Source organism: Rhodamnia argentea, chromosome 3, assembly GCF_020921035.1.
Source record: "Rhodamnia argentea isolate NSW1041297 chromosome 3, ASM2092103v1, whole genome shotgun sequence".
Lineage (NCBI taxonomy): Eukaryota > Viridiplantae > Streptophyta > Magnoliopsida > Myrtales > Myrtaceae > Rhodamnia > Rhodamnia argentea.
The window spans coordinates 3527195-3551977 of NC_063152.1; the positions used below are offsets into that span (position 1 = coordinate 3527195).

At 42.1% G+C, this 24783-nt stretch overlaps 1 protein-coding gene and 2 pseudogenes across 1 annotated transcript in view; all 3 read left to right on the plus strand.

Moving 5' to 3' along the window:
- Positions 1-647: 647 nt before the first annotated feature.
- Positions 648-24783, plus strand: part of LOC115734079 (protein PYRICULARIA ORYZAE RESISTANCE 21-like) — a 47117-nt gene continuing 22981 nt past the window's right edge. Inside the window, exons 1-3 of the mRNA XM_048276330.1 lie at positions 648-856; positions 982-1063; positions 1217-1913. Of these exons, the coding sequence (XP_048132287.1) occupies positions 845-856; positions 982-1063; positions 1217-1908 (786 nt within the window). The 5' untranslated portion in view covers positions 648-844 and the 3' untranslated portion in view covers positions 1909-1913. The remainder of the gene's footprint in view (positions 857-981; positions 1064-1216; positions 1914-24783) is intronic.
- Positions 4916-6386, plus strand: LOC125314323 (annotated as a pseudogene).
- The window catches only part of LOC115730771, a 44223-nt pseudogene continuing 32240 nt past the window's right edge, over positions 12801-24783 (plus strand).

The following is a 24783-nucleotide window of genomic DNA, read 5'->3' on the forward strand; positions in this document are numbered from 1 at the left end:
TTCTTGAATTTTGGTCTAATGTGTAATGTGGTCCCTAAACTGATAATTTGTTCAATGTGGCCCCATAACTTTAGCCTAATGTGCTATGTGGTCCTTGGATTTTTTAATTTGTTCAATGTAGTCCCTAGACTTCTGGTACATGCTTTTCGTGGTCTCTGAATTATATGAAAATATTTAATGTCGTCCCCGAACTTGATTTAATGGAAGAAAAACATTGACTATTTCACATAGCTCGGGTACTACGTTGAACATGTACAAAAAGTCTCAAGATCATATTAAATAAATTAAAAATTTAGAGATCGCATCGCCACTGGACTAAAACTCGGAGACCACATTGAAGAAATTGAAAGCTCATAGATCACATTACATGTTATATCAAAGTTCAGAGATAATTTGTGTCGTTACCCTCCTTGTTCTTTCGACAATGGAAAGGTGAAAACACTTGACCGACCTCTGCTCGTAACCCCATTATTGCCGCAGAGGTGATGTAATCCCGTGGACGTCACGAGTTCCACGCCTTGCTTCTCCTAATATTCAACGTGACAGTGACAATGGAACTACCGTACGTACGGGCAAGTTCCATGTTCCTTTGTCTCCACCAAACTACGGGGTCGCCCTACACTTCTTTGGTTGACTCCTGCTCATCATACGACTCTGGGTCAAATACAGAAACTTTTCTCAAATTACTTAAGGAAGCAGATGAAGGTATTGAATAGGGAGGAAGCTTTCTATTTCTTAAGCCAGCCTCTTCTCATCCACCCCATCATCTCTCGCTCCTTTCTTCACCGCTCTCCCCATTCACTCATTTTCTTGGAGCTCTCCAGACCTTGTCTCTCCCACAGCCATGGTGGAGAAGGTGGATCCTCCTCCTCTTTCCTCTAACTCATCTCTCTCGATACCCGCCGCCTCCGTTTTTCTTCTCCGCATTCATTTGATACACATTGGCTTTATTGATTTTTGCGTTGTTCTTGTTTATTGCAGGTGACCAGAATGTTGATAAAGGTGGATCTGCAGTGCTGTCGCTGCTACAAGAAGATCAAGAAAATTCTCTGTGAATTTCCCCGTGAGTCTCTCTCTCTCTCTCTCTCTCTCTCTCTCTCTCTCTCTCTCTCTCTCTAGTTTCAAATTGTTGTCATTTCTTGACTTGCAATTACTATTGCATTGGTGTTGGTTTAATTCGACTGAGTTTGCTTATGAATTAACTTGTGAACGAGAGAAATCCAAGACCAGATATACGATGAGAAGCGGAACGCGGTGTTGATCGTCGTCGTGTGCTGCAGCCCGGAGAAGATCCGGCAGAAGATCATCTGCAAGGGCGGCGAGACAGTGCAGGGCGTCGAGATCCTGCTCGACAAACCCAAGGAGCCTGAGAAGAAACCGGAGAAGCCCAAGGAGCCTGAGAAGAAGCCGGAGAAGCCCAAGGACCCTGAGAAGGAGCCTGAGAAGAAGCCGGAGAAGCCCAAGGAGCCTGAGAAGAAGCCAAATCCAGTGGCAGGCTTCCCGCTAGTGCCGGCATTTCCGATGGTGCCGGTGTATCCGATGGTGCCGGTGTGTTGTTGTCCTCCATTTTATGGAGGGTATGGCAGGGGACCATGTTATTGTGGGCGGAGGCGGCCAAGGATGTGCTATGATGGATGCGGGAGACCGGCCGATGAGTGTCAAGGCGGTCATAGAGGTTCCTGTGCTGGGCTGGGGAGGTCAGTGATGTGCGACGACGGATGCGGGAGACCAGCCAGTGAGTGTCAAGGCGGTCATAGAGGTTCCTATCCCGGGCTGGAGAGGCCAGTGCTGTGCGACGACGGGTGCGGAAGACTGGCTTGCGAGTGTCAAGGTGGGAATAGAGGCTACTATGTGAGCCGATGTGATAACTTCAGTGAAGAAAATGCCAACGCGTGCACTGTCATGTGATCGGAGTTTTCAAATTTCTCGTGTCAATTGCCAATCTAGTAACTTGGTGAAAGATACGTCAGTCAATTGCGTGTTGATTTCATCATTTCAATAAAAATCTTAGTCCTTTTCGTGTCTCCTCTCATCCTCCGGTTCAGCACATATTCGTGCCTCTTGCTCGCCTCCATGATGATTCATTCACTACTGAATGACCTTCTCAAAGTGAAATGAAACAAAGATGATCGTGACTTTATCGTATTGCCTGTGGTTATTGGTACCCGTTATAGCCATATATTCTACATCTGCTCTCTGCTTGTTCCTCACAAGTAACAGCACAACACATCAACGATGAGAAAATTACCCAAAAAAAGTCTTAAACTTATTGTAGGGATATCAATTCAGTTCTAAACATTTCAATTTGGCTTCTATAGTCATTAACATTTTAGTCATTTGCCCAGTTAGTCATTCCGATCACTTTTGGCTAGAAATCATTGACTTGGATGCAAGACCATCCTACGTGATGATCAGTGTAGGGACATAACGAAGAAAACAAGAAAAAAGGAAAGGGAAAATTAAAAAATTGCAATAAGGCCTAGGAAAATAAAAAAAAAAATTGCAAAAATTGTGCACGTTAGTGTGACCATGCCATATAAAACGATCGACATCCACATCAGCAATTTTCGATTAAAATTGATCGGAACGGTTATATTAACAAATCGTAAAAAGATTTACGACTAAATTGTGCAAATTAAAAGGTTTAGGACTGACTTGTCATTTATACAATGGGTTTAGGAATTTTTTTTTTTGGTAATTATCGCCACCAACTATTGGGAGCCCCCCCCGGGGCGACATCACAATTCGATGCTGACGCCAACAAACGCTTTCGTAAAGCTCGACCATGGTGGCCACGATCTCGATCTGACCTTGAGCCGGCGCGATGACCATTGCCTGCCACAGATATGAGGTCGGGGATGGCCTCCGAAGGAACAACGGCGGTGCATGGGACCGAGCAAGCCTCTCAAGTGAATATTTTACAGGGGACGGCCTCCGAAGATGCTTTTTGTGACTTTCTTCTTAAACAAGGTAACTTCCTGATGAAGTCGCCCTCAGTATGAAAAGTCATAGCACACCTCATCCTCACTGTAAAGGATTCTTCACATGTGATGGAAAGTGCAACTTTCATTGAGTGATAGTGACTCATCTTAGTTGCAACGCTTAGGCTTGGTAGGTCAAACTTTAACTAAAATTGCTCCTAACCGCATTTAACATCATCCTTCAAGGTCGCTTAATGTGGTCATTTTGTCTTAGTAGTTGCTACAACAAGGCGTCCTTCGTTTTGGTGCGGGGTGGACCCTGGGCTTCGGCTACCTTCGCGATCGTGATATTCGTCAGATGTATTTCGAACTCCAGCAAAAGGTCGGGATCGAGATGCTCGCACAAAGTGCTCGGGTCGCATGTTAGAAAGAACATTTTTTCGTCCTTAGAAGCAAATTTTAAGTGACGACAATCTTCAGTCGATGTGGACTACTAGGATGGGGAATTAGATGCCATGCCTCTTTATAGAGTGAAGATAAAACTTTGCACTTACGAATGAGTATTGCTCTGTAAAGGGGGCGTACAACCTCCTTTCAATGCCAAATTTATCTCATTGGAGTAGGTTCCGTCAGCTTCGCCAGCAAGGAAATTTCGACCCAACACCACAACATGATCTCTTACCAATATATGTTGGTTGCATAGAGGCAGAGAGAGATCAATTTAGTTATGTCAGCTTAATTTATGACTAAGCATGAACGCGAAACCAACGTCGTTACGTGACCCCTCATTCTTGCTCACAGAGCATTATCGCCTGAATCTCATCTCGCTGTTGGCCTTGACTCTTATGATTCGACGACAAGTCATCATATAACTTTCTAGATATTAGGTATACAAAGTCACGGCACAGCTCATCCTGCTTGTAAGTGTTGGAAAGATAAGGAAAACTAGTCAGTAGAGTCCAAATCTAGCAGGAGGTTGGGCTCGAATCGATAAAGAAGGAAACAACAATTGTGTTTTCCTTTTCCACATATATATTCATGTTTATATCCAGAAATGCATTCCATCCTATTTAAGGATAATAAAAAAACTCCCAAGGTGATACGATGAATCAAGGGTTTCTCTTAGGATTCTCTTCTTGGTCAACTAAACCGCGTTAAATCCTGTTCCGGTTGTTCATGTCTCTCTCTCTCCAAGACTCCAACTAGTGTTCAAGACAATTGGGGTTTCTGCTTTAGATCATAGGCTTATGCTTATCCTTATCTCTGTTGTAATAGTCAACAATCAATAAGAAAGTTCATAATTGTAGTTACCATCTAAAGAAGTTTTGCATGTCACCGCAAATTGCCAAATATATCGATCGGTGACGTCCGCCAATTTATTGAATTAAAATCCTGGTGGATATCTCAAGGCGAATTGCCATGTTAGTCAATTTCAGGAGATTGGAAAAGAAATATAGAAAATTGCCGAAGTAATGCTGGTTGATATCTCAAAGCCAATTGCCATATTGGTTGATTCAAGGAAACAGGCAGTGTAATTTCATGTTCCTGTTGTAGTTCGGACTATGAGCCGGTGTAATTGGAAGGTAAAACCCGTGCATGATCATCTATTTATTGTAAAAATTCGGCACACGATCACAATGAAACAGAGCGTGAATTCGAGAAAGAGAAATCGATATGTAATATTTATCAAAGTTTATCCTTAAATCGGGACTACATCTAGGAGATGATTTCACTATAATTAGCATATTCCCTCTCTCTATTACAACTTTCAATTTATAAACGAAGTATGTTATATAAAAGTAGTAGATATTCGTGAGACAAAGTTCAAATTACAAATAAAATATAAGCTTAATATTAAAAAAAAAAAAAAAAAACCTCTAGCGTCGAAGTGTGCATTGCTCCCTTCAAACCCTCAGGACGACTCTTCCGAACCCCGACCCTCTCACAAGGAGCGGGATCTTTACTTTCCTATCGAATGGAGAGTGTGAACCACACCCTTGCACTCATAAACCCATCAATGCTGCCAAGTGAAAGCCCAATAATGCGAGTGACCTAGTGATGTAATGCTATGGACGTCATGAGCTCAACGCATGCTCTTTCTCGTATTCAACACGAAAATGAGAGCAGAACTAACGTAGGAACCCTTCACGTTTCGCTATTTAGAGCAGGCGAACCTGTGCAAGGCAGCGGCAGTTCATCTTCTCAGAGCTCAAGAAACATGGAGGAGCAGGTGCAAAACCCGCGTTCATTTCGGTTCGCCTCTCCATCTCATCGACCTTCTCTTCTCGATCTCTTCTGTTTCGATCCTCTTCCTGTTCTTCTCATCTGGATTTTCAAAACTGGCTTCTTGACCATACTTTCCCAATGTTTTAGCTCATTTTGTTGCGCCTGCTTTCAATGCTGTAGGACACGAAGATGGTGATCAAAGTGGATCTTCAGTGCCGTCGCTGCTACAAGAAGATCAAGAAAATCCTGTGCGAGATCCCTCGTGAGTCCCTCGCCTTTGCCTCAATTGATTAATCTGCGTGCTTATCGATTACTCTCAACGCTCGATGAATCACAGATGTGTGCGTCTGTTCTTTTTCTTCCCTTTTCTCTTTCTCAAAAGTTATTCATGATGAGTAACAAGAAATGTTCGTAATACGTTGAGCTGATAGAGCTTTGCGAACGCAGAAGTGAAAGATCGAATCTTCGACGAGAAACAAAACACGGTGACCGCCACAGTGGTGTGTTGCAGTCTCGAGAAGGTCCGGCAAAAGATTTGTTGCAAGGGAGGATGTAGCATTTTACGCATCGACATTATACCGCTCAAGCCACTTACAAATGATCAATCCACTCAAACTGAGAAACCAGATACAATTGATGCATCCACTCAAACTCCTCCACCGGTAGTAGGTTACCCGTTGGTGTTTGTGATGGGGCTGGTTTACGTTTGTCCCCCATGTCACAATCGAGGTTGTGATTGGTTCTGTCCATCCAACTGCCACTGCAGGAGGCCGCCAATGTGCGACGGTGGATGTGGGAGGCCACCGATGTGCCGTCATGGTTGTGGGTGGCCGGCCCACGAGTGCTGATGCCAGAGACCTCTTTACTCGAGGTGCTGCGATTGATGCAACGACAATGGAAATGCCTCTTTGTCATGGACCCTGCACAGTTGTGACGGTGGAAGGCCGCCGGTGTGCACCAAATGCCGGCTGCAAGTGCGAAGCTTTCTGGTCGCTTGTGTAAGGAGAGCTCCGTGGTATTTATGCGAAACCAAGGTTTTCATTCCCTCGAGCCGGGGTTTTCATGAGATCGAGAGGAGCACGCTATACAGTATCTTCCATTAGATATCCGCCGCCGTCGTCGGATCTTGATTATGTCTACGCATAAGGATCCATTGAATAATGCTTTACCCTAGGTTTTCAACTTTTATTGTACTTTGCATTACCTTTCACCTACTTTGGTCTTCAATGTTGTTGCTGATTCAGTACTACGGTTATGTTAGCATTATTCAACGAATAATGCTAACAATCTCTGAAAATTGAATCCTCCTCCCCGCTCTAGAGAGCGATCGCCGGCTGAATGTCCCTTGCCTGTGCCACGCCCCGACTGTAGGTGAGGGTTGCAGCCCTCACCTAGTGGCTGGCAATCCTCGCCGGCCCACAGCGAAAAAAAGGAAACGAAAAGAGAAGAAAACATAACAAAATAACTTTACAAAATTCAAAAAATTTATGAAAAATTACAAATAATGTCCATGTCACTGCTGGTCGTGCCACATAGAGCGGCCATCCGAGGTCCACATCAGCGATATGCCGGCCAAAAATTAGCCAAAATGACTATATTAGCAAATCGTGGAAATATGCAGGATTAAATTCACCAAATTGAAAAGTTTATGACTGAATTGATATCCATACAATATGTTTATGACTTTTTTTTTATAAGTTCCCCTATTCATATGTGGGTATTTATATATTAGCAGAGCAAAACTTTTGACCTAACCCTAGGTTTGAGTTGAGCCCACCAAATTTGGCCACACATGCAAACTAGCTTGCGAATGAAGATGAGATGAGATAATTAGTATAGGTGGGTGGGAACCCCCTTTTATTCCTTCCTCAAATAAAACCAAGCCAAGAATCACAGGGAAGGCCCACTCTTCATACATATTCGTACTCCCCCATGAGCTCAACGTTTGCATAAGCAACCGCCCTCCTTTGGAGGCCACTTGTGTCCTGGCATGGACTTTCGAAAGCAAAATGATGGTGATCCAACATCGTTAGGTCGTTGTCGATGGTGCCAGTTTTTTTATGACTTTAATAGAAGATGAAACCCACCATGATTGCACCCTCTTTAAGCTCAATTCAATGTCTAATCATGTGTCTTGATTAGCCTATTATACCATTACATCTCGCTAAAGAATATGATTGACAATGTCCGAAAAAAGAAGAAGAAGAAGTGAATGCAACAAGATAATGTGGCCAATCTGAAATGAATGGATCGAATCAAATTATATAACATGAGATTCTTGAGTGCTGACTTTTAGTTTTCAGTTCACAAGGGATGGATGAGTGAGAACAGAAAACATGGCCGAGGGAATTTGTAGTTTGAGGGTGTCACCAGGTCGGTTCGATTCGGGTCCGGACCGATGCCCGATCAAATTCGACCAAGACGTAAAGAGTATATGTTTTTTGAGACCCGACCTAGGACCCAACTCCCATAGACCAATAATTGAAAAAAAAAAACCATTTGGGTTGAGTGGGGTTTTCGGGTTTTCTTTCATGAATGTGTTTAATAAATATTATTTAAGCTTCATTTGTTTCGTGAAAAATGAATGGTATGAGTAATATTTTATAAAAATAATTGCTTATGTCTCTTGAAATAATTAGTATATAAGAAAATTTTCATTATTGACAACTATTTAAGTCTAAACATTTCCGTGAAGGATGAAAATATTTTTATTTTATTTACTTTTATAAGCGATATAAGCGATCATTTGTTTTGAGAATATTTTCCAAACATTTCATTTTTCACGAAACAAATGGAACCTTACTCTGTTTTGGTTTTGAAATAAGTCCATTATTGTGTCTTGGGACAACATAGTACTGTCATATACTCCGACTCGGAAAGACCCGATTTTTTTTCACATCGGTTCAGTTTAGGTGATTTTGTTTGACGCCGTTATTTCATATTCGGTGAAGTTTCCACTTTGAATGTGTGGGAGTATTATCTTTTTTTGGTCGAAAGAAAGATTACATTCATTAATTAAGATAATACTCGAGAGTTACATAGAATGCTTTCAAACATAACAACTCCCAATAATTGCAGAAAAAAGTAAATGCCGGAAAGTAAATGACAAAGGATATTCTGCAGCTAGAAGCACACTCTCATCTTTCAAGAATAGATGCATCACCGTAAAAGTTTGGCGGTCGATCACCAGATTCCGATATGAGCACATACCGAGAACTCCCACACCATTCGCAATTGCTTGAGGTGCGCATCTAGGTTTAACGTCATCATCACCATTGCCAAGCAGTAACATCAACATCAATATGTTTAAAGAACACATATCAAATACATGTAAAAAAACTCCTAGATATACATATATATATTTAGTTTGGAAGAGTAAAATTCTTGAATCTAGACCTAAATCCAAATTAAGAGAGAAGAGTGGCCTACTACCGGAGAGTTTATGGAGCCATGTCATGAACATCATCATCGGTGGTGGCTGTTGATCGCACGAATGGCCGAATTGGCCTCTACATTCACCCAAGATTAGTTGCAGAAAATTATTCAAACTCACAAACACCCAAAATAGAGTGGGAGAGAAAAGGAAAGGCAGCCCAAGCAAATAAAAAAGGGTTGAACTCTCATGAAAGATTTCTAAATGTTGAGCACTTGAATTCGCTCGAAATCAAATAGAAATCTTAAAGATGAGAGACAAAGAGATAGAGAATCAGGATTTGCTGGTGGCTGAAAACCCTAAGGATTGGGGAGGGCGACGGGGAGGGGGAGAGGAAGAGAGAGGAATGTTGGGAGCATTCACTGAGTCATAAAAGTACCTTTCACAAGGTCCCCTAAATTCATAGTTATGAGCTTTTGCCTGATCAAATGCATGTAATAAAAGAGACTATGACTACTCCCCACATAAAAATAACTTAATTTTAGCATCTATCCTGTTTTTGCATTATTTTTGTCAAAGTAACATTTCACTCATATCCGCCAAAAAAAAAAAAAATTCTCGGACTTAAGTGGGGGGCCCTTGCTGGTGGGTTGCGAGACTAGCCTCCCTCCGGGTATAGTCTTTGTCGGAAAAGACGAAGTTCGATTACGACTGTCGGATCCTGAATCACCAAAAAAAGAAAAAAACAAAGTGAAACATTGTAATCTTTTGAAATGGTATCGGAGCAGGAGGTCTTGAGCTCAAATCGCAGCTTAAGCTTTTAGAGCGGTTGGCTGTAGTCCCATCAAATCTTTCAAAACTCCTCCTATCTCCTTTGAAATTGAACTTGTATGTTAACGAAATTCAAGAAGAACGAAACCCCAAAAACACACACTAAAAAAAGCTCCCGAAAACAAGAGAAGGAGGCTTTCGTAGTTAGACTATATCGGAATAAAAAGGCTCCACAAATGTGGAGAGAAAGCAAGGAAAAAGAACTAAATAACTGAATCAATTAACGAAGAGGGGAGCGGAGGGAGAGATCTAGTTCTAATCCTCAATTTCATAAAGATAAAGAAAAAAGAGTCGTGTGAAGATGAGAGGGAGAGAGAGAGGAAGGAGACTGCGGGCGAGGGTTTTTTATTTATTTGTTTTACGCAAATAGTAACAAACTTTTTCAACCGCTAATCTACAATCTAAACGTGTAAAAGCTTCCTACTTTTACTAGACACCCAAAAAGGAAAAAGTACATGTAAAGACAAAATTGGGCCTCTCATAATTCAATTGTTATTGTCCCACTCGTTCCTTACGTCGCTGGAAACCAAAATTGACAATTTATTATTTTGATGAATTATTTATTTGCTCACCGACACTCACACTGCAAAAGGTTAGGGCAACGACTGGGACGAGCCAACCAAAGCACGGGTGTTGATCCAAGATGCGCAGCACGATGTCTACGGACACGTGGACGGTCGCCATGTGGGGGGTGCATGGGCCATTATTACTCCTGACCAAACTACGTTGAAGAACTCAAACTCAAATTTAGGGTTTCGGTAACTAGTCAAGTCTTTTGCAAACGAGAGATGACACCTTGGAACTCAAATTTAGGGTTCCGATAACTAGATAAGTATTTGCAAAACAAGGGATGATACCTAACGTAGATAAGGTAATTGGTTTCGGGACAGATCGACTTTGGCCTAAAGAAGGAAGCGACATTGTGACTTTTGACTTCCCATACTTTGGAATTGAGAACCAACACCGATTAATTCTCGTCTTAGAGTCAAGATTCGAATCGGGTTCTAGGCGAGTTCTAGTCTTCTAGATAACAAATTTGAAAACTGAAGTGCTTCTCCTTGAACTAGCCTTGGACTGTTCTCAAGGTTGAACTAGAATTAGTATTGGGATTACCCAATCAATCCAAAACCTTAAGGATACTAATTCGGTCATAAGCTTTTTAATTTTGTCCATGTAGTAAAAAATTTGTGCGAAATTTCTATGCAATTTTTTCAGTTGATTGTCGCCGGAATTTACTAATGTAGTAACCTGTCAATTGTCCATATCAGCATGCAACGTAAGATGAACCGACAATGGTTGGACGCATGTCGAAGAGTTTCGGCAATAATCGACCGAAGCGACTACATTAAAATTTCACGTAAAGATTTAGGACTGCATTGGGTTAATTAAATCAATCTACTGCTTTAAATAGTGAGACTTTAATTTCAATTTTTGTTAGGTGAGGTGTAGCAATATAAACGAGAAAATAATTCCAGGCCAGCACATGCGGACGTGAACGAAGATTAAGAAGTTAGCAATCAGAAAAGGGCAAAAATGATGAATATTCAATCCCGAACGTATTCGGACCAAAAAAAAAAAAAATTTCCGAACGTGCGATTCAAAAAGAGGGTGAAGAATTTGAGGTGCTGAATTCCATGCATGCCGGCGTTCTCCAAGTCGGGTCGGATCGGGTCATCAAAGACCCGAACCAATCCGATCCGATCCTCTTTTGTCTGCTTTTGCAGTTTGTTTTTATCCGTGTATTTTCGTTTATGATATATGGCCAGGAGCTTGTCGGTGTTGAGGGTTGTTTTTTTTTTTAATTATCAATACCATATTTTGTGCAAAAACCACAAATTCACTAGCTTAAATTCAGAAGGCAAAGCTCTATATGAATCACCTTATGCTTTGTTTGTTTTGCGAAAATTGAATGACGTAATAGATATTTTTTTTTTAAGAAAATAGCTTATTTCGGTTACAAAAATGAATGAAAGAAAAATATTTTTATTGTCCAAGAAAATGTATTACAATAAATTTTGTTTCGATAATAAAAAATATTTTCATTGACGAATTATTGTACTTGATTATTCTTTTGAAAGTATTTTCGAATCATTCATTTTGCAAAATCTTAATTTAATATGGCTTGTTTTTAAGGTTGCTCGAGAATTATCTTTCATGATGCATCGGCCTGTATCTAAGCGACGCGAGATGAAATAGACATGCTAGACTTGCCATTTCCACCCTAGCTTTGGTACAACTCATGACAGACGACCCTACTCGGCCGAAGCCCATCGTTAGCGGGGTGTTGTTTGCTAGTGTAGCGAACGTACTTTAACAGAGGATTATTTATGCAATAGGCACGAGTTTCCGACAATTCATCAAGTAGAAATGAGCTTAAGAAGGTAAAATTGCCTAAATACCTATTAGATTGCTGCATAAATTATTTGGGGTGACATTTGGCTTGATTCTACTTAATATTTCAAGAACAACAACAACAACATGGGAAAAACCAGCATTTCAACATAGGATTAACTATGCAATAAGTCTCTCGAATGGATGTTTTGATGTGATTTCATTCATTTGAAAGTCCTCTCAAAAGCTTATTGACCCTCATTGGTATAGCCATTGGTTGCCCTTGATAGGTAATAGGCGCGGTGGGCAAGGCGAGCCCTCGCCTCGACAGTCCCGATTGAGGCGACCTCACTTGGGTAGGGCGAGGCCGTCCTCATGGTCGTCGAGGGGGTGGTGGCACCGAGGCGAGGCCCCCCTTAACAGCCGCGAGACGAGCCCTCGCTAGATCCGGGTGAGGGTTCCCCTCGCCCATTGTGCCTGGAAAGGGCAAGGTTGTCCCTTGCGACCGTCGAGAGCTGCCTCTCCTTGACGACCCCAGGCGGCCTAAAACTAACACTTTGTGCTAGTTTTAAAGCTCCGCGAGATTTGTATACTGACGAAACCCTCGAATCTATGCAATATGGAATCGGAACAACTCAATGAGGAAAAAACTTATACAAAAATTCCAAAGCACATTCACCATAGCTTGACAAGTTTTCACCAAAATTCCAAATGATTCCATTAGGATGAGATAATCCACAGAATTGTGGACCGGAGCCCTCCATCCATTTGAGACGATAATCATCACGAGCACATGAAATTCAATGTCGTCCACACGTGTCCACATCCGATTGGTATTTATCATTGCAAATCGCATATAAACGTATTTTTTTTTTTAAAATTGAATATGCATAAAATCGTTCAATTTGATTTTTCTTTTTGTTTGTCCTATCTATTACTCTTTTCTTACTGATTTTTGCTCTATCTACTTGCAGAGCACGGAAATCAAATCCCGCACATATGATACTAAGGTCCCCAACCCTCCAATCCCTTTATCAGCATGGTCGTATGCCTATTGGTACTTGCTCCACTGGATAAAACCACTTAGGTTTCGTTTCATCTGAACCCAAAAGACCCGAAATATAAATTTGCCTTGATTGATTCCGATTTCACGTCATTGTGTTTCTTCAAATTGCTATTGAATTTTATAGGGGGTACCTTTCACTATCTTCCCGACTGTTATCATTCTCTATCATTCATATTTATCCATCACTAGCACCTCCCCACCATCATCACTCGCTCCTTCCTTCCACCACTTCCCTCTCCCCATTCCACTAGTTCTCGAGCTCTCCAGATCTTGTCTCTTCCCGCAGCCATGGCAGAGAAGGTGAGCCCTATCCTTCTCTTCCTCCTCTTTCCTTCTATCTCATCTCTCTCGATGCCCACCACTTCCGTCCCTCTTCCCTCCATCCTTAGAGCAATTGCCACTCTGTTTTTGGTTAATCTTTAGCCGGGTCCAATCTTTGTTCATTCCTCTGTTTTTTTTTTTTTCGTTTCGCCCCTGATGCTTTCGTCTGCAGAAGTTTGGGAAAAGCATTCGTTTGATTCGCGTGGCTTTATTGATTTTTGCGTTGGTCTTGTTTATTGCAGGTGACCAGAATGTTGATGAAGGTGGATCTGCAGTGCTGTCCCTGCTACAAGAAGATCAAGAAAATACTCTGTAAATTTCCTCGTGACTCTCTCTCTCTCTCTCTCTCTCTATCTCTCTCTCTCTGTTTTCTTTTCTTTTTTTGCCCTCTTTTTAGCTTCAAATTGTTGTCATTTCTTTATGAGTGATTGCTGTTGAACTCGATTGGTTTGATTTGGCTGAGCTTGCTATGAATTAACTTGTGAACAAGAGAAATCCGAGATGAGAAGCAGAACGCGGTGTTGATCACCGTCGTGTGCTACAGCCCAGAGAAGATCCGGCACAAGATCATCTGCAAGGGTGGCGAGACGGTGCAGAGCGTCGAGATCCTGCCTGACAAGCCCAAGGAGCCGGAGAAGAAGCCAGAGAAGCCGAAGGAGCCGGAGAAGAAGCCCGACAAGCCGAAGGAGCCGGAGAAGCCCAAGGAGCCCGAGAAGAAACCCGAGAAGCCAAAGGAGCCAGAGAAGGCCAAAGAGCCTCCGAAAGAACCCGCCACGAGTTAGGTCTTAGTAACATTGCGTTACTTATTTGATGTTAGTGACAAGTTGAGCTTGTTACTTATTAAGAGATAGTTGTCTGCAGAAAGCGGATATGAGTGGAGCTGAGGCACCACCGACCAGAGCTGTTCCTAATGACCCAAGGGTGGATGGCATATTAGAGGCATTGACTCAAGTGGGTGCATTAATGCCTCAACAAGCGCAACAACAAGTTGCAAATAACACCGGAATAGTAGAACACCGTACCCAAGAGCTAGTGGAACAGTTCTTAAAACTGAAGCCCTCCAAGTTCACTGGGATTGGAAGGCCCGAGGAAGTGGAACGATGGATTAAAGAGATGGAGAAAATTTTTAGGCTGCTAAATTGCACTGATGTGGATAAGATAATCCTGGCGGAGTATCAAATGGACGGGAACACCATGTACTGGTGGCAGGCGACGAAGAATACTGTGTTCCCTACAGGAACTGAGATTGTTTGGGAGACATTTGTCACTGCATTCTATGAAAAGTACTTCTCCAGCTGTGCTAGAGACAGAAAGTTAACAGAATTTGTGGAACTAAAGCAAAGTGAAAGAACTGTGGATGAATATGAAGCCAAGTTCTCTAAACTGTTTAGGTTTGCTTCTCGCCTCATTGAGCATGCCGAGGATAGGGCGAAGAGGTTTTTGAAAGGCCTAAAGCCAGAAATACGAAAGCAATTGGCACCATTTGGACCATTGACCCATCAGGAAATTTATAGAAAGGCACAGTATGCGGAGCGAGAAATGATTGGAGATGAGATAGAGTCGACAACTCCAGTGACCCGAGACAATGATAGATGTGGCAAGAGGCCGATGCACTCAGGTCGGTTCCAGTTTAATCCTAATAAGAAGTGTTATGGAGAAAACCTTGGTAAACAAGGTAGAGTTCAGATTTTGGAAAGGAAGTCCAACTTTGCCGGGGTGTGTCGCCGGTGTGGCAAATCTCATGGATCCTCTCGGTGCCTAGCAGAAAGAAAATGTTATGGATGTGGACAAGCGGGGCACCTGGTGAGAGATTACCCACGAAACAAGCTGCAGATACGGCTGGCCCCTCCTCAACAGTCTCAAGGATCTCAAATGGGAGGAGGACGACCAAATCCTCAGAGGCCGCCAGCTCAAGGAAAGGTGTTCACCATGACGCAAGAGGAAGCTAAGGTTTCTAAGGGGGTCATCTCGGGTATCGTCTCTATACATGGCCATAATGCTTATACTTTGTTTGATACGGGTGCTACACATTCCTTTATATCCGCTTGGTTTGTGAAGTTGCATGGATTGAAATGTAGTCACGTCGAAATACCGTTAGTTGTCTCAACGCCTATGAGAGATAGTGTGCTGTCTACTCTAATATGTAGAAATTGCGAGATTGAGATTGAAGGGAGGAAGCAGGTGATTGATCCGATGGTGTTGGTCATGTATGACTTTGATGTCATTATTGGTATGGATTGGCTGAAGAAGCAACGAGCTACGGTGGATTGCCATGGAAAGTCGATATCTTTCAGCCCACCAAATGAGCCTAATTTTGAATTCCAAGGAAATGGGACAAGTGCTACGAGGGCATTTATTTCGACAGTCGGGGCTTACCAGTTACTAGATGAAGGATGTTACGGATTTCTGGCAATTGTCAATGATAAGAAAAAGCCTAAAAAGAAGTTCGAGGAAATACTTGTGGTCAAAGAGTTTCCGGATATATTTCCTGAAGAATTACCTGGACTACCCCCGGAGCGGGAAGTGGAATTTGCAATAGAACTAGCACCAGGAACGGAGCCCATATCTAAAGCTCCTTATAGGATGGCTCCAGCAGAATTGAAAGAATTAAAGGTACGATTCTGGGAGCTGTTGGATCAAGGGTTTATCGGACCCAGTGCATCGCCTTGGGGTGCACCGGTGTTATTTGTGAAGAAGAAAGATGGATCTTTGAGATTATGTATCGACTATAGACAGTTGAATAAGATGACAATAAAGAATAGGTATCCACTCCCAAGGATTGACGATCTGTTTGATCAACTTCGTGGAGCATCCGCATTTTCCAAGATTGATCTTCGTTCGGGATATCACCAGCTACAAGTTAAAAAGGAGGATATTCCGAAGACAGCATTTCGGACGAGGTATGGTTACTATGAATTTCTGGTAATGCCATTTGGATTTAATGAATCGGGTATTTAAACCATTCTTGGACAAGTTTGTAATCGTGTTTATTGATGATATATTGGTTTATTCCAAGAATAAGGAGGAACATGGGCAGCATCTGAAGTTAGTGCTACGGACTTTGAGAGATCATCGGTTGTATGCTAAATTTAGCAAATGTGAATTTTGGCTAGATCGAGTGGTTTTCCTGGGACATGTCGTTCTTGGAGAAGGGGTGTTAGTGGACCCGGCAAAGATAGAAGCGGTTCTTAATTGGCCAAGACCGACCACGGTGACGGAGATTCGTAGTTTTTTGGGACCGGCGGGATATTATCGGAGATTCGTGGAGGGATTCTTGAGAATTGCCGGTCCTTTGACTCGATTAACTAGGAAGAATGTGAAATTTGAATGGAATGCAGAATGTGAAAGGAGTTTCCAAGAATTGAAGAGGAAATTAACAACAATGCCGGTATTGACTATACCGTCAGAATCGGGAGGATTTGTAATCTACAATGATGCCTCCCATTAAGGTTTTGGGTGTGTCTCGATGCAACATGGTAAAGTGATCGCCTATGCATCTAGGCAGCTAAAGCCGTATGAATTAAATTACCCTACGCATGACTTAGGGGAGCGATAGTGTTCGCACCGAAAATATGGAGGCATTATCTGTATGGGGAAAAATTTGAAATTTACACAGATCACAAGAGCCTTAAGTACTTATTTTCTCAAAAAGAATTAAATATGAGGCAACGGAGATGGTTGGAGTTATTGAAGGATTACGATTGTGATATCTTGTATCACCCCGGAAAGGCCAACGGGGTAGCGTACGCCTTAAGCCAGAAATCGGCGTCAATAGCAAGCTTACAGATATGAGCGTGGAATTTACTTGAAGAAATTCCAAATTTAGAGTTTAAATTGGAAATTGATGAAATAACGGGTATTTTGACAACACTCAGGATTGAACCCGAAGTGGTACAAAAGATTAAAACCCTGCAGCAAGTAGATGAAGAAATTAAAAAGATTCGGAGTGAAGCACTATAAGGAAAACGAACAGATTTTAGTTTGTCGGAGGACGGAATAGTTCGTTTTCGAGGACGTATTTGCGTACCGGATAACAAGGAGTTGAAAGAAGAAGTCCTGGATGAGGCTCATAGAAGCAAGTACAGTATTCATCCTGGAGGTACAAAAATGTATCGGAACCTTCGACGGAACCACCGGTGGAATGGGATGAAGAGAGATATTGCCCAATATGTGGCGAGGTGCTTAACATGTCAACAGGTTAAGGCAGAACACTAAAAACCTGCGGATTTGTTAAAACCGCTAGACATTCTCGAATGAAAATGGGAACATATTACTATGGATTTTATTCGGGGACTTCCTAGAACGTCAAGCGGTTATGACTCTATCTAGGTAGTGGTTGATCGACTAACGAAGTTAGCTCACCGCATCGCGGTGAAAGTGGGCTATCCCATGGAAAGGTACGCAGAATTATATGTCGGATACATCATACGACTTCATGGTGTTCCAGTTACTATTACCTCCAATAGAGATTCAAAATTTACGTCGAAATTTTGGAGAGGATTGCAGGAGGCGTTGGGAACTAAATTACGGTTTAGCACTGCTTTTCACCCTCAAACAGATGGACAGAAGGAAAGAGTAATTCAGATTTTTGAGGATGCGCTTCGCGCATGCGCCATTGATTTTAAAGGAAATTGGGATGAAAAGTTGTCTTTAGTGGAATTTGCATACAATAATAGTTATCAGTAGAGCATTGGCATGGCACCGTTCGAGGCGTTGTACGGAAGGGCCCGTAGAACGCCTGCATGTTGGTCCGAGGTGGGCGAAAGGAAATTGACAGGACCCGAGTTGGTACAGATTACTTCGGATGCCGTAATCGTAATCCGCAAATGTTTACAGACGGCGCAGAAGCGATGGAAAAGCTATGCGATTAATCGGCGTCGTCCATTGCGGTTTCAGGTGGGTGCCCATGTATTCTTAAAGGTGTCACCAATGAGAGGGATATCCAGATTTGGTAAAAAGGGAAAACTAAGCCCAAGATATGTTGGACCCTTTGAAATTCTAGAAAAGATTGGGGAAGCAACGTATCAATTGGCATTACCACTAAGGATGTCCAACATACATAACGTTTTTCATGTCTCGATGTTGAGAAAATATCGAGCGGATCCGTCTCATGTGTTGGATCACGATCTTGTGGAGATCGACGAGAGGGTCCGCTATGTAGAAAGCCCAATTAAGATTATGGATCGGAAAGAGCAAGTCTTGCGGACAAAAGTAATTCCGTTGGTGAAATTGTTGTGGCAGCACCATAATCAAGAGGAGGCGACATGGGAAAGTGAGGTGATCATGAAACAACGATATCCGTCTCTTCTTGAACAATGTAAGGAAACGAACAATTTCGAGGACGAAATTATTTAGGGGGGGAGAGTTTGTAACACCCCATTTTAAATAGTTCTTCATAAATGAGGACCAGACGAAACGGATTGGAAAGTTGATTTGGGTGAGTTTAAGTCTCGCACGACTTGGATCAGGGCCCCAATTAATTTTGAGTTGGTGCGGAACGTTGGGCCAATGGAAAAATATATATTTACTAATAAAAGAAGGAAAAGAGAAAGAAGGGTCCGTGGGCCGATTTTTTTTCAGACCAATTGGTTTGGACCAAGCGGATCTGTTGTTGCCTAGTTTAAAAGTGCGGGCTAAGTGAGCTGGGCGAGGGCCCGATTGAGGGGGAAAGGAGGACCTATGGTAGATCAGCCCACAAACCCTCTTTTTTTCTTCTGGTTGGGCTGCGAAAGAGGAAGGCCCAAGTTCCCAGCTGTACCAATTGAGTGTGGACTGGGGAACCGCAAGTTTGGCCTGTCTGATGACTAAAATTGACAAAAAGGAGACCCAGTTGTTGGAGTTGCTGCACTTCGTCGTCTTCACCGAGGAGCCCCAACGACGCCTTCTTCTCCTCGGCTGTTCGTGCACACAAAGAAGCTTCGGCTCGACTGCAACCAGCAAGCTCAGTTTTAGGCGCAATCGAAATTCCGGTAAGTCATTTTCCTAACCCGCTTGCTAGTTCGTGCAATGGGTGATGGTAACGATGAGTAGGTTTGTGGGTGAATTTCAGGTGGCCATCGTATGGATGTCAGGTGTGTCTGCATGTAGAAGAAGCTTGGGTATTTGTTGTTCTTGGAGGACTCGATTACTGTTGCGATGAGGAAAGAGCCGTGAGTTTAGTGTATTTAAGGTCTGTTGCGTGAAACTGAGAATGGTGAACCGAGTTCGTGGTTAAGCGATGGGTAGTTGCTGGATGGTGGTAAATGGAGGATATAGGGTGAGCGACTTGGTTTCGTGTCCATTGGCGACTGTGAGCCTAACTTTTCCGTGTTTCAATCAGAAAAAAAAAAATGGTAAGATAGGGGGAATGGACATGACAGACGATGCAAGGACGAGGAGGGGAGGTCGGGCAAAGGAGTTGCATTGAATTTTTGCGGTGCCGCAAGCCCTCTCGGCTACCGATTTAGGCCTAGTGTTCCCGAATTGCTGTAAACAAGTGTTGAACCGTGGGTGCCTTGGGTGGAGACAGAGTTGAGTCGTCGCCGAGCTATAGGGGAAGGTAACGGGTTGGCGTCCTTGGCTCCTGTAAAAGTGATATATGGTTCTGTTTGGGAAGGATTGAGGAATGTTCTGATTGAAAGTGGCTGAGGGAGGAGGAAAGGTCAAAAGAGAAAAAGAAGAAAGAAAAAAAAAAAAGAAAAGGAAAAGGTGATAGAGGGCACAAAGTTGGAGGTTGTGCCGTGAGGTGTAGGGGCCAATGGATTGAGCTGTGGGGAGTAAAAAAAAAATAGAAGAAGAAAAAAATGGAAATTTGAGGTCGTGACTTCCGTAAGGGAACTAAAGATTTGTCGAAATAGGTTTAAAGTAGATTTGTTTTATGATCGAACGCGAAATACATGGTCAGCGTCTCGCTTATATACCTTAGCAATTACCACAGTAATGCTTGAGAAGTTGTTTTCGTAATTGCTAGACAACCACTCGCTTATATAGTAATAAAATCAATTATAGTAAAATACGACGTGGCATGACATGTAGCATGCATTTACGTGAATTTTGGAGTATGATTTTGCATATAAAATATTTGGACCAAATATGATTTGTCAAAATGGGCTTCATGCCAAGTTATATACCTCATGAAGTTTATAGAAACACAGCCGGCTCCATAGCCACCACCCCCGAAGGGGCCAGAGCCAATGCCGGGCTACCCGCCGGTGCCAATGTATTCGATGGTGGGGGTCTGCTGGTGTCCATGCTATGAAGGGTATGGTGGGGCACCATGTTATTATCATGGGCATGGGAGGCCGGCGATGTGCTACGACAGATGCGGAAGGCCGGCTTACGAGTGCCAAGGTGGGAGCGGGGGTTACTATGTGAGCCAATGTGATTACTTTAGTGAAGAAAATCCGACCGGGTGCACCGTCATGTGATCGATCTCAAATTTTCTCTCATCGGCTTGAAGAGAAAAACTTTTCTTTCATTCAATGAATATTTTTTCTGTACATTTACAATACTCAATCCTATCATATATATATATATATATATATATATATATATATATATATATATATAGGATATGTGACAACCCTAATTCGGAGATATACAATAGGAAGGATTTTATACTAGGAAGTATACTATACAATAAAACTTCCTAACAAATAGGCTAAAATAGCTCACGACCACACTCCCCCTCAAGTGGGTGCAAAGATGTCTTTGATATCCAACTTGATAAATGAGCAATGAAATTCTCTACTTGACACAGCCTTTGTCAATATATCGGCTAACTGGTCTTGAGACTTGACAAATGGTAACTGAATCACTTTTGCATCCAAATTTTCTTTGATGAAATATCTGTCAACCTCCACATGTTTGGTTCTATCATGCTGAATTGGATTATGAGCAATGTTTATGGCTGCTTTATTATCACGGAACAATTTGATTTCCAAACCTGGTGGATATCCGAGCTCGATTAGCGACTTTCGAAGCCATAGAAGTTCACATAATCCATTTGCTACACCTCCGAATTCAACTTCTGCAATAGATCGAGCTACAACTTTTTGTTTCTTACTTTTCCATGTAACAAGGTTGCCTCCCACAAATGTAAGATACCTTGATGTAGACCTCCTATCTGTCACACTTCTAGCCCAATGCGCATCCGTGTAGCCCTCTACTTCAAGGTGGCCATTCTTTGCAAATAGCAACCCCTTTCCTGGGGCCGACTTCAAATATCGAATGATGCGCAGCACATCACTCATATGATCCTCACTAGGTGTATGCATGAACTGTCTCACCACACTTATCGCATGAGCTATATCAAGACGTGTATGTGATAAGTAAATCAATCGGTCTACTAACCTTTGATATTTCTCTTTATTAGTAGGCATCCGATCGGGGTACTCTCCAAGCTTACGGTTTTGTACCATAGGAGTATCTGCAGGCTTACAATAAAGCATGCCAACTTCGGTCAAAAGATCAAGAACATACTTCCGCTGAGCCAAGTAAATACCTTCCTTCGATCTAGCAACCTCGATTCCGAGGAAATATTTCAGACCTCCCAAGTTCTTCATCTCAAACTCCCTAGATAATAATTCCTGCAGTCTTATAATCTTTGCACTATCATTGCCTGTAATAATCATATCGTCTACATATATGATAAGAGCCATTATTCTTCCTTGAGCACCTTTTAAGAACAAATTATGATCTGAATTACTTTGGGAGTATCCATACCTGTTCATAGCCGAGCTAAAGTGACCGAACCATGCACAAGGGGACTGCTTCAACCCATACAATGATCTTTCCGACTTACAAACCATGTTCGGCTAATCTGCGCATCTGTATCCAGGTGGAAGCTCCATATAGATCTCCTCCTCTAAATCTCCATGAAGAAATGCATTCTTCACATCGAATTGATGCAAAGGCCAGTCCAAGTTTGCAGCCAGAGATAACAACACTCTTATAGTGTTTAATTTCGCAACTAGAGAGAATGTTTCCTGATAATCCACCCCATAAGTCCGTGTATACCCTTTAGCTGCCGGTTGTGCCTTATACCTCTTAATAGTGCCGTCTGCCTTATGTTTGATTGTAAACACCCACCTACATCCAACCGGCTTTTTATCCTTTGGTAGTTCAACAAGTTTCCAAGTTCGATTTTTCTCCAACGCCTCCATCTCTGCCTCCATCGCTTGAAGCCATTTCGGATCCTTCATGGCTTCTTTAACCCTGTTTGGAACTTGAACTAAGGAAACCGTGGACACGAAGACTTGTAGTGGTGTGGATAGCCTCTTGGCAGACACATAGTCTATAATAGGGTATCGAGACTAACGGTCCTCTACATCCGGAGAATATCAATTCGGCGGTTTACCCCTGTTATGCCTATTAGGTAGTTTATAACCAGTAAGCACATCAGTATTTTCAAAAGAATCAAGTACGGTAGAAGTACTTACCTCGGGTACATTCTCGGGAGCTTAGAGTGGTACTGAAGAGGGCGAAGAGGGTGAAGACGGGGGAGGCTACTACGGCTATGAATCGGTTGACACCTGTTGAGACCCATACAATAATTCACTGCTGTTGGACAGCTGTATAGTCCGGAGTGTGTGATCGTGCGGTCGTAGCTCGGTTGCCACTTGTTGACACCTAAATTTTGATTTTTAGAAAATGATTTATTTAAGCATAAAATGAGAATTAGTTATAATACTCTAAAAAATGACTTTTCATGCATTGCATATTTATACAAGTCATTTGCATTTAAGGTCAGAGGTGAGTCAACCGAGCTTAATTTTGACAAGCGGTTGAATTGAACTTGGTCTGAAAAATTACGACCAAGGCATGGGAGTGTGCCGAATTTTTATGGGTCAATTGGATCTATTTCAAAAGCTCATTTCAGTCCGTTTGAGCCAAATTGTTTAATAAATGCTTTTTATTAACTGTCAACATTCGAAAAAGGCCTTGATTAAATATGAAAATTTGAAACAAGCCCACTCGTTCATTTAAAAATTTGACCATGAGCTAAGATTTGGAGGTGCCGAATTTTATATGGGCATGGAACTTTGATTTAATCTCAAAATCAGCCCATTTTGTTTATGGGAGGGCCGTAGCTAGTTAGGCATGTCTGCTAATTAAGGTCCAATTGAAGTCATAAACCCACGAGGAGGACCAAAAATTCGGCCATCATCACCCTTATCTTCTCTTAGTCGAAGATCCTAGGAGTCTTAGGGGATTAGATCTCTTCCAACTTAAAAAATTTAAGAGTTTGATCAATCCTGGGAACCTATCTAGCTAGAGTTGTAGTAGATGTGGACTCTTGCGATCCAATGGCTAATGACAAGTCCTACTCTAGCTAGGATTTGCAATCCAATGGTCTCGATTAATTCCTACTCCTACTAGGATTGTCGGACTAAAGTTCTATTTATACAACCCTTGAAGCAAGCTATTTTTTTGAACAGCAACACTAAAAATTTTTGGCACTTTGAAGAGCAAGATTCGAAGAGCAGATCAAGAAAAATAGAGGGTTCCATGGTCTCCCCCGTGGTCGAGACAGTTCCCTAGTCGTAGGCATCTCTCCGGCGTCCGAAACCTGCGCACATCATCACCAGACCGGTGTCCTCAGCGCGCTCAACCTTTCGACAACCATCTCAGCTCTCTCATATAGCTCTGGTTGTTTGCCATCGTCCCAACTAGCTGCCATCGTTCAGGGCTCCATCGATCCAGCCGCTCCTCCACTGCCGCATTGAGCAAGAGGCCGAAGCCAAGTGTGAAGGCATCGCTTATCCAGCCCTTGATCAGCCCCTGATCAGCCCCTGGTTAAGATCGATTAGCCTTGATTCTATTGTCATCCAAAAGGTATAATCTCAAAGCTGCGTCTGCTGGATCTTGACTCGGAAAGAGGTATTTTTTTAAACCTTTACTTGCTAATCTATGCATATTTACACAAAAATTTGCATCGTTGTTCTAAAATCTTTATGAACACATATGATTGGCGATTAAGGTTAAAAAAAAAACTAAGCTCTTTTGTTAACTATCGTGATGAAGCTGAAAATTGGTTATTGGTGCATAAAGGTCTGATCTCTGATGTGTGCTTCGATTTGGTCGTGGAATTATTTGGAACACTTTGATAGTTGAATGACTTTAATTGGAAGAACTCTTTTCTTGAAGTAGAAATTATTCATCATTTTGCTGTCTAAGTCAGATTGGAAAGGATTGAAATTTTTATGAATTAAAGAGATTTTCAACACATAAGCACCATCTTGGCCGAAGTCTACATGTTATGCTTGAGATTACCCCGAGCTGGTTGGTTGATTTATTTTTTCATGTAGTTGTATGATGATTCTCACGTGTTGTTGAATAAATCGGGCTTCTGGCATTCGTATCCTATCATGACCGAATTGCTATACACATGCTACGGATAAATTTTCGATTTGCCGCGATGATCTTTCTTTTTATCTTAACGATATCTTTAATCACGAGTTTAACTAGATAGCATCACCTCATTGGTCCGTGGATAATGTTTGATTAGAGATAAGATTTGATTGAATTGGGTGCTTATCTAATCTTTGAAAATCATCCGCGACCAAATTTCCAAATCTCAAAAGATAATTTTTCTAAGTTTAAAAGATATGTGAATCCTTTGCGGATAGGGGCTTATCCCCTTTAAAATTTTGGCACCTACCCCTAGTTGGCCGAGAAATTAATTTTTTATACCTTAGTCTAATTCAAATATTTTTATAATCTACCTTGAGTAT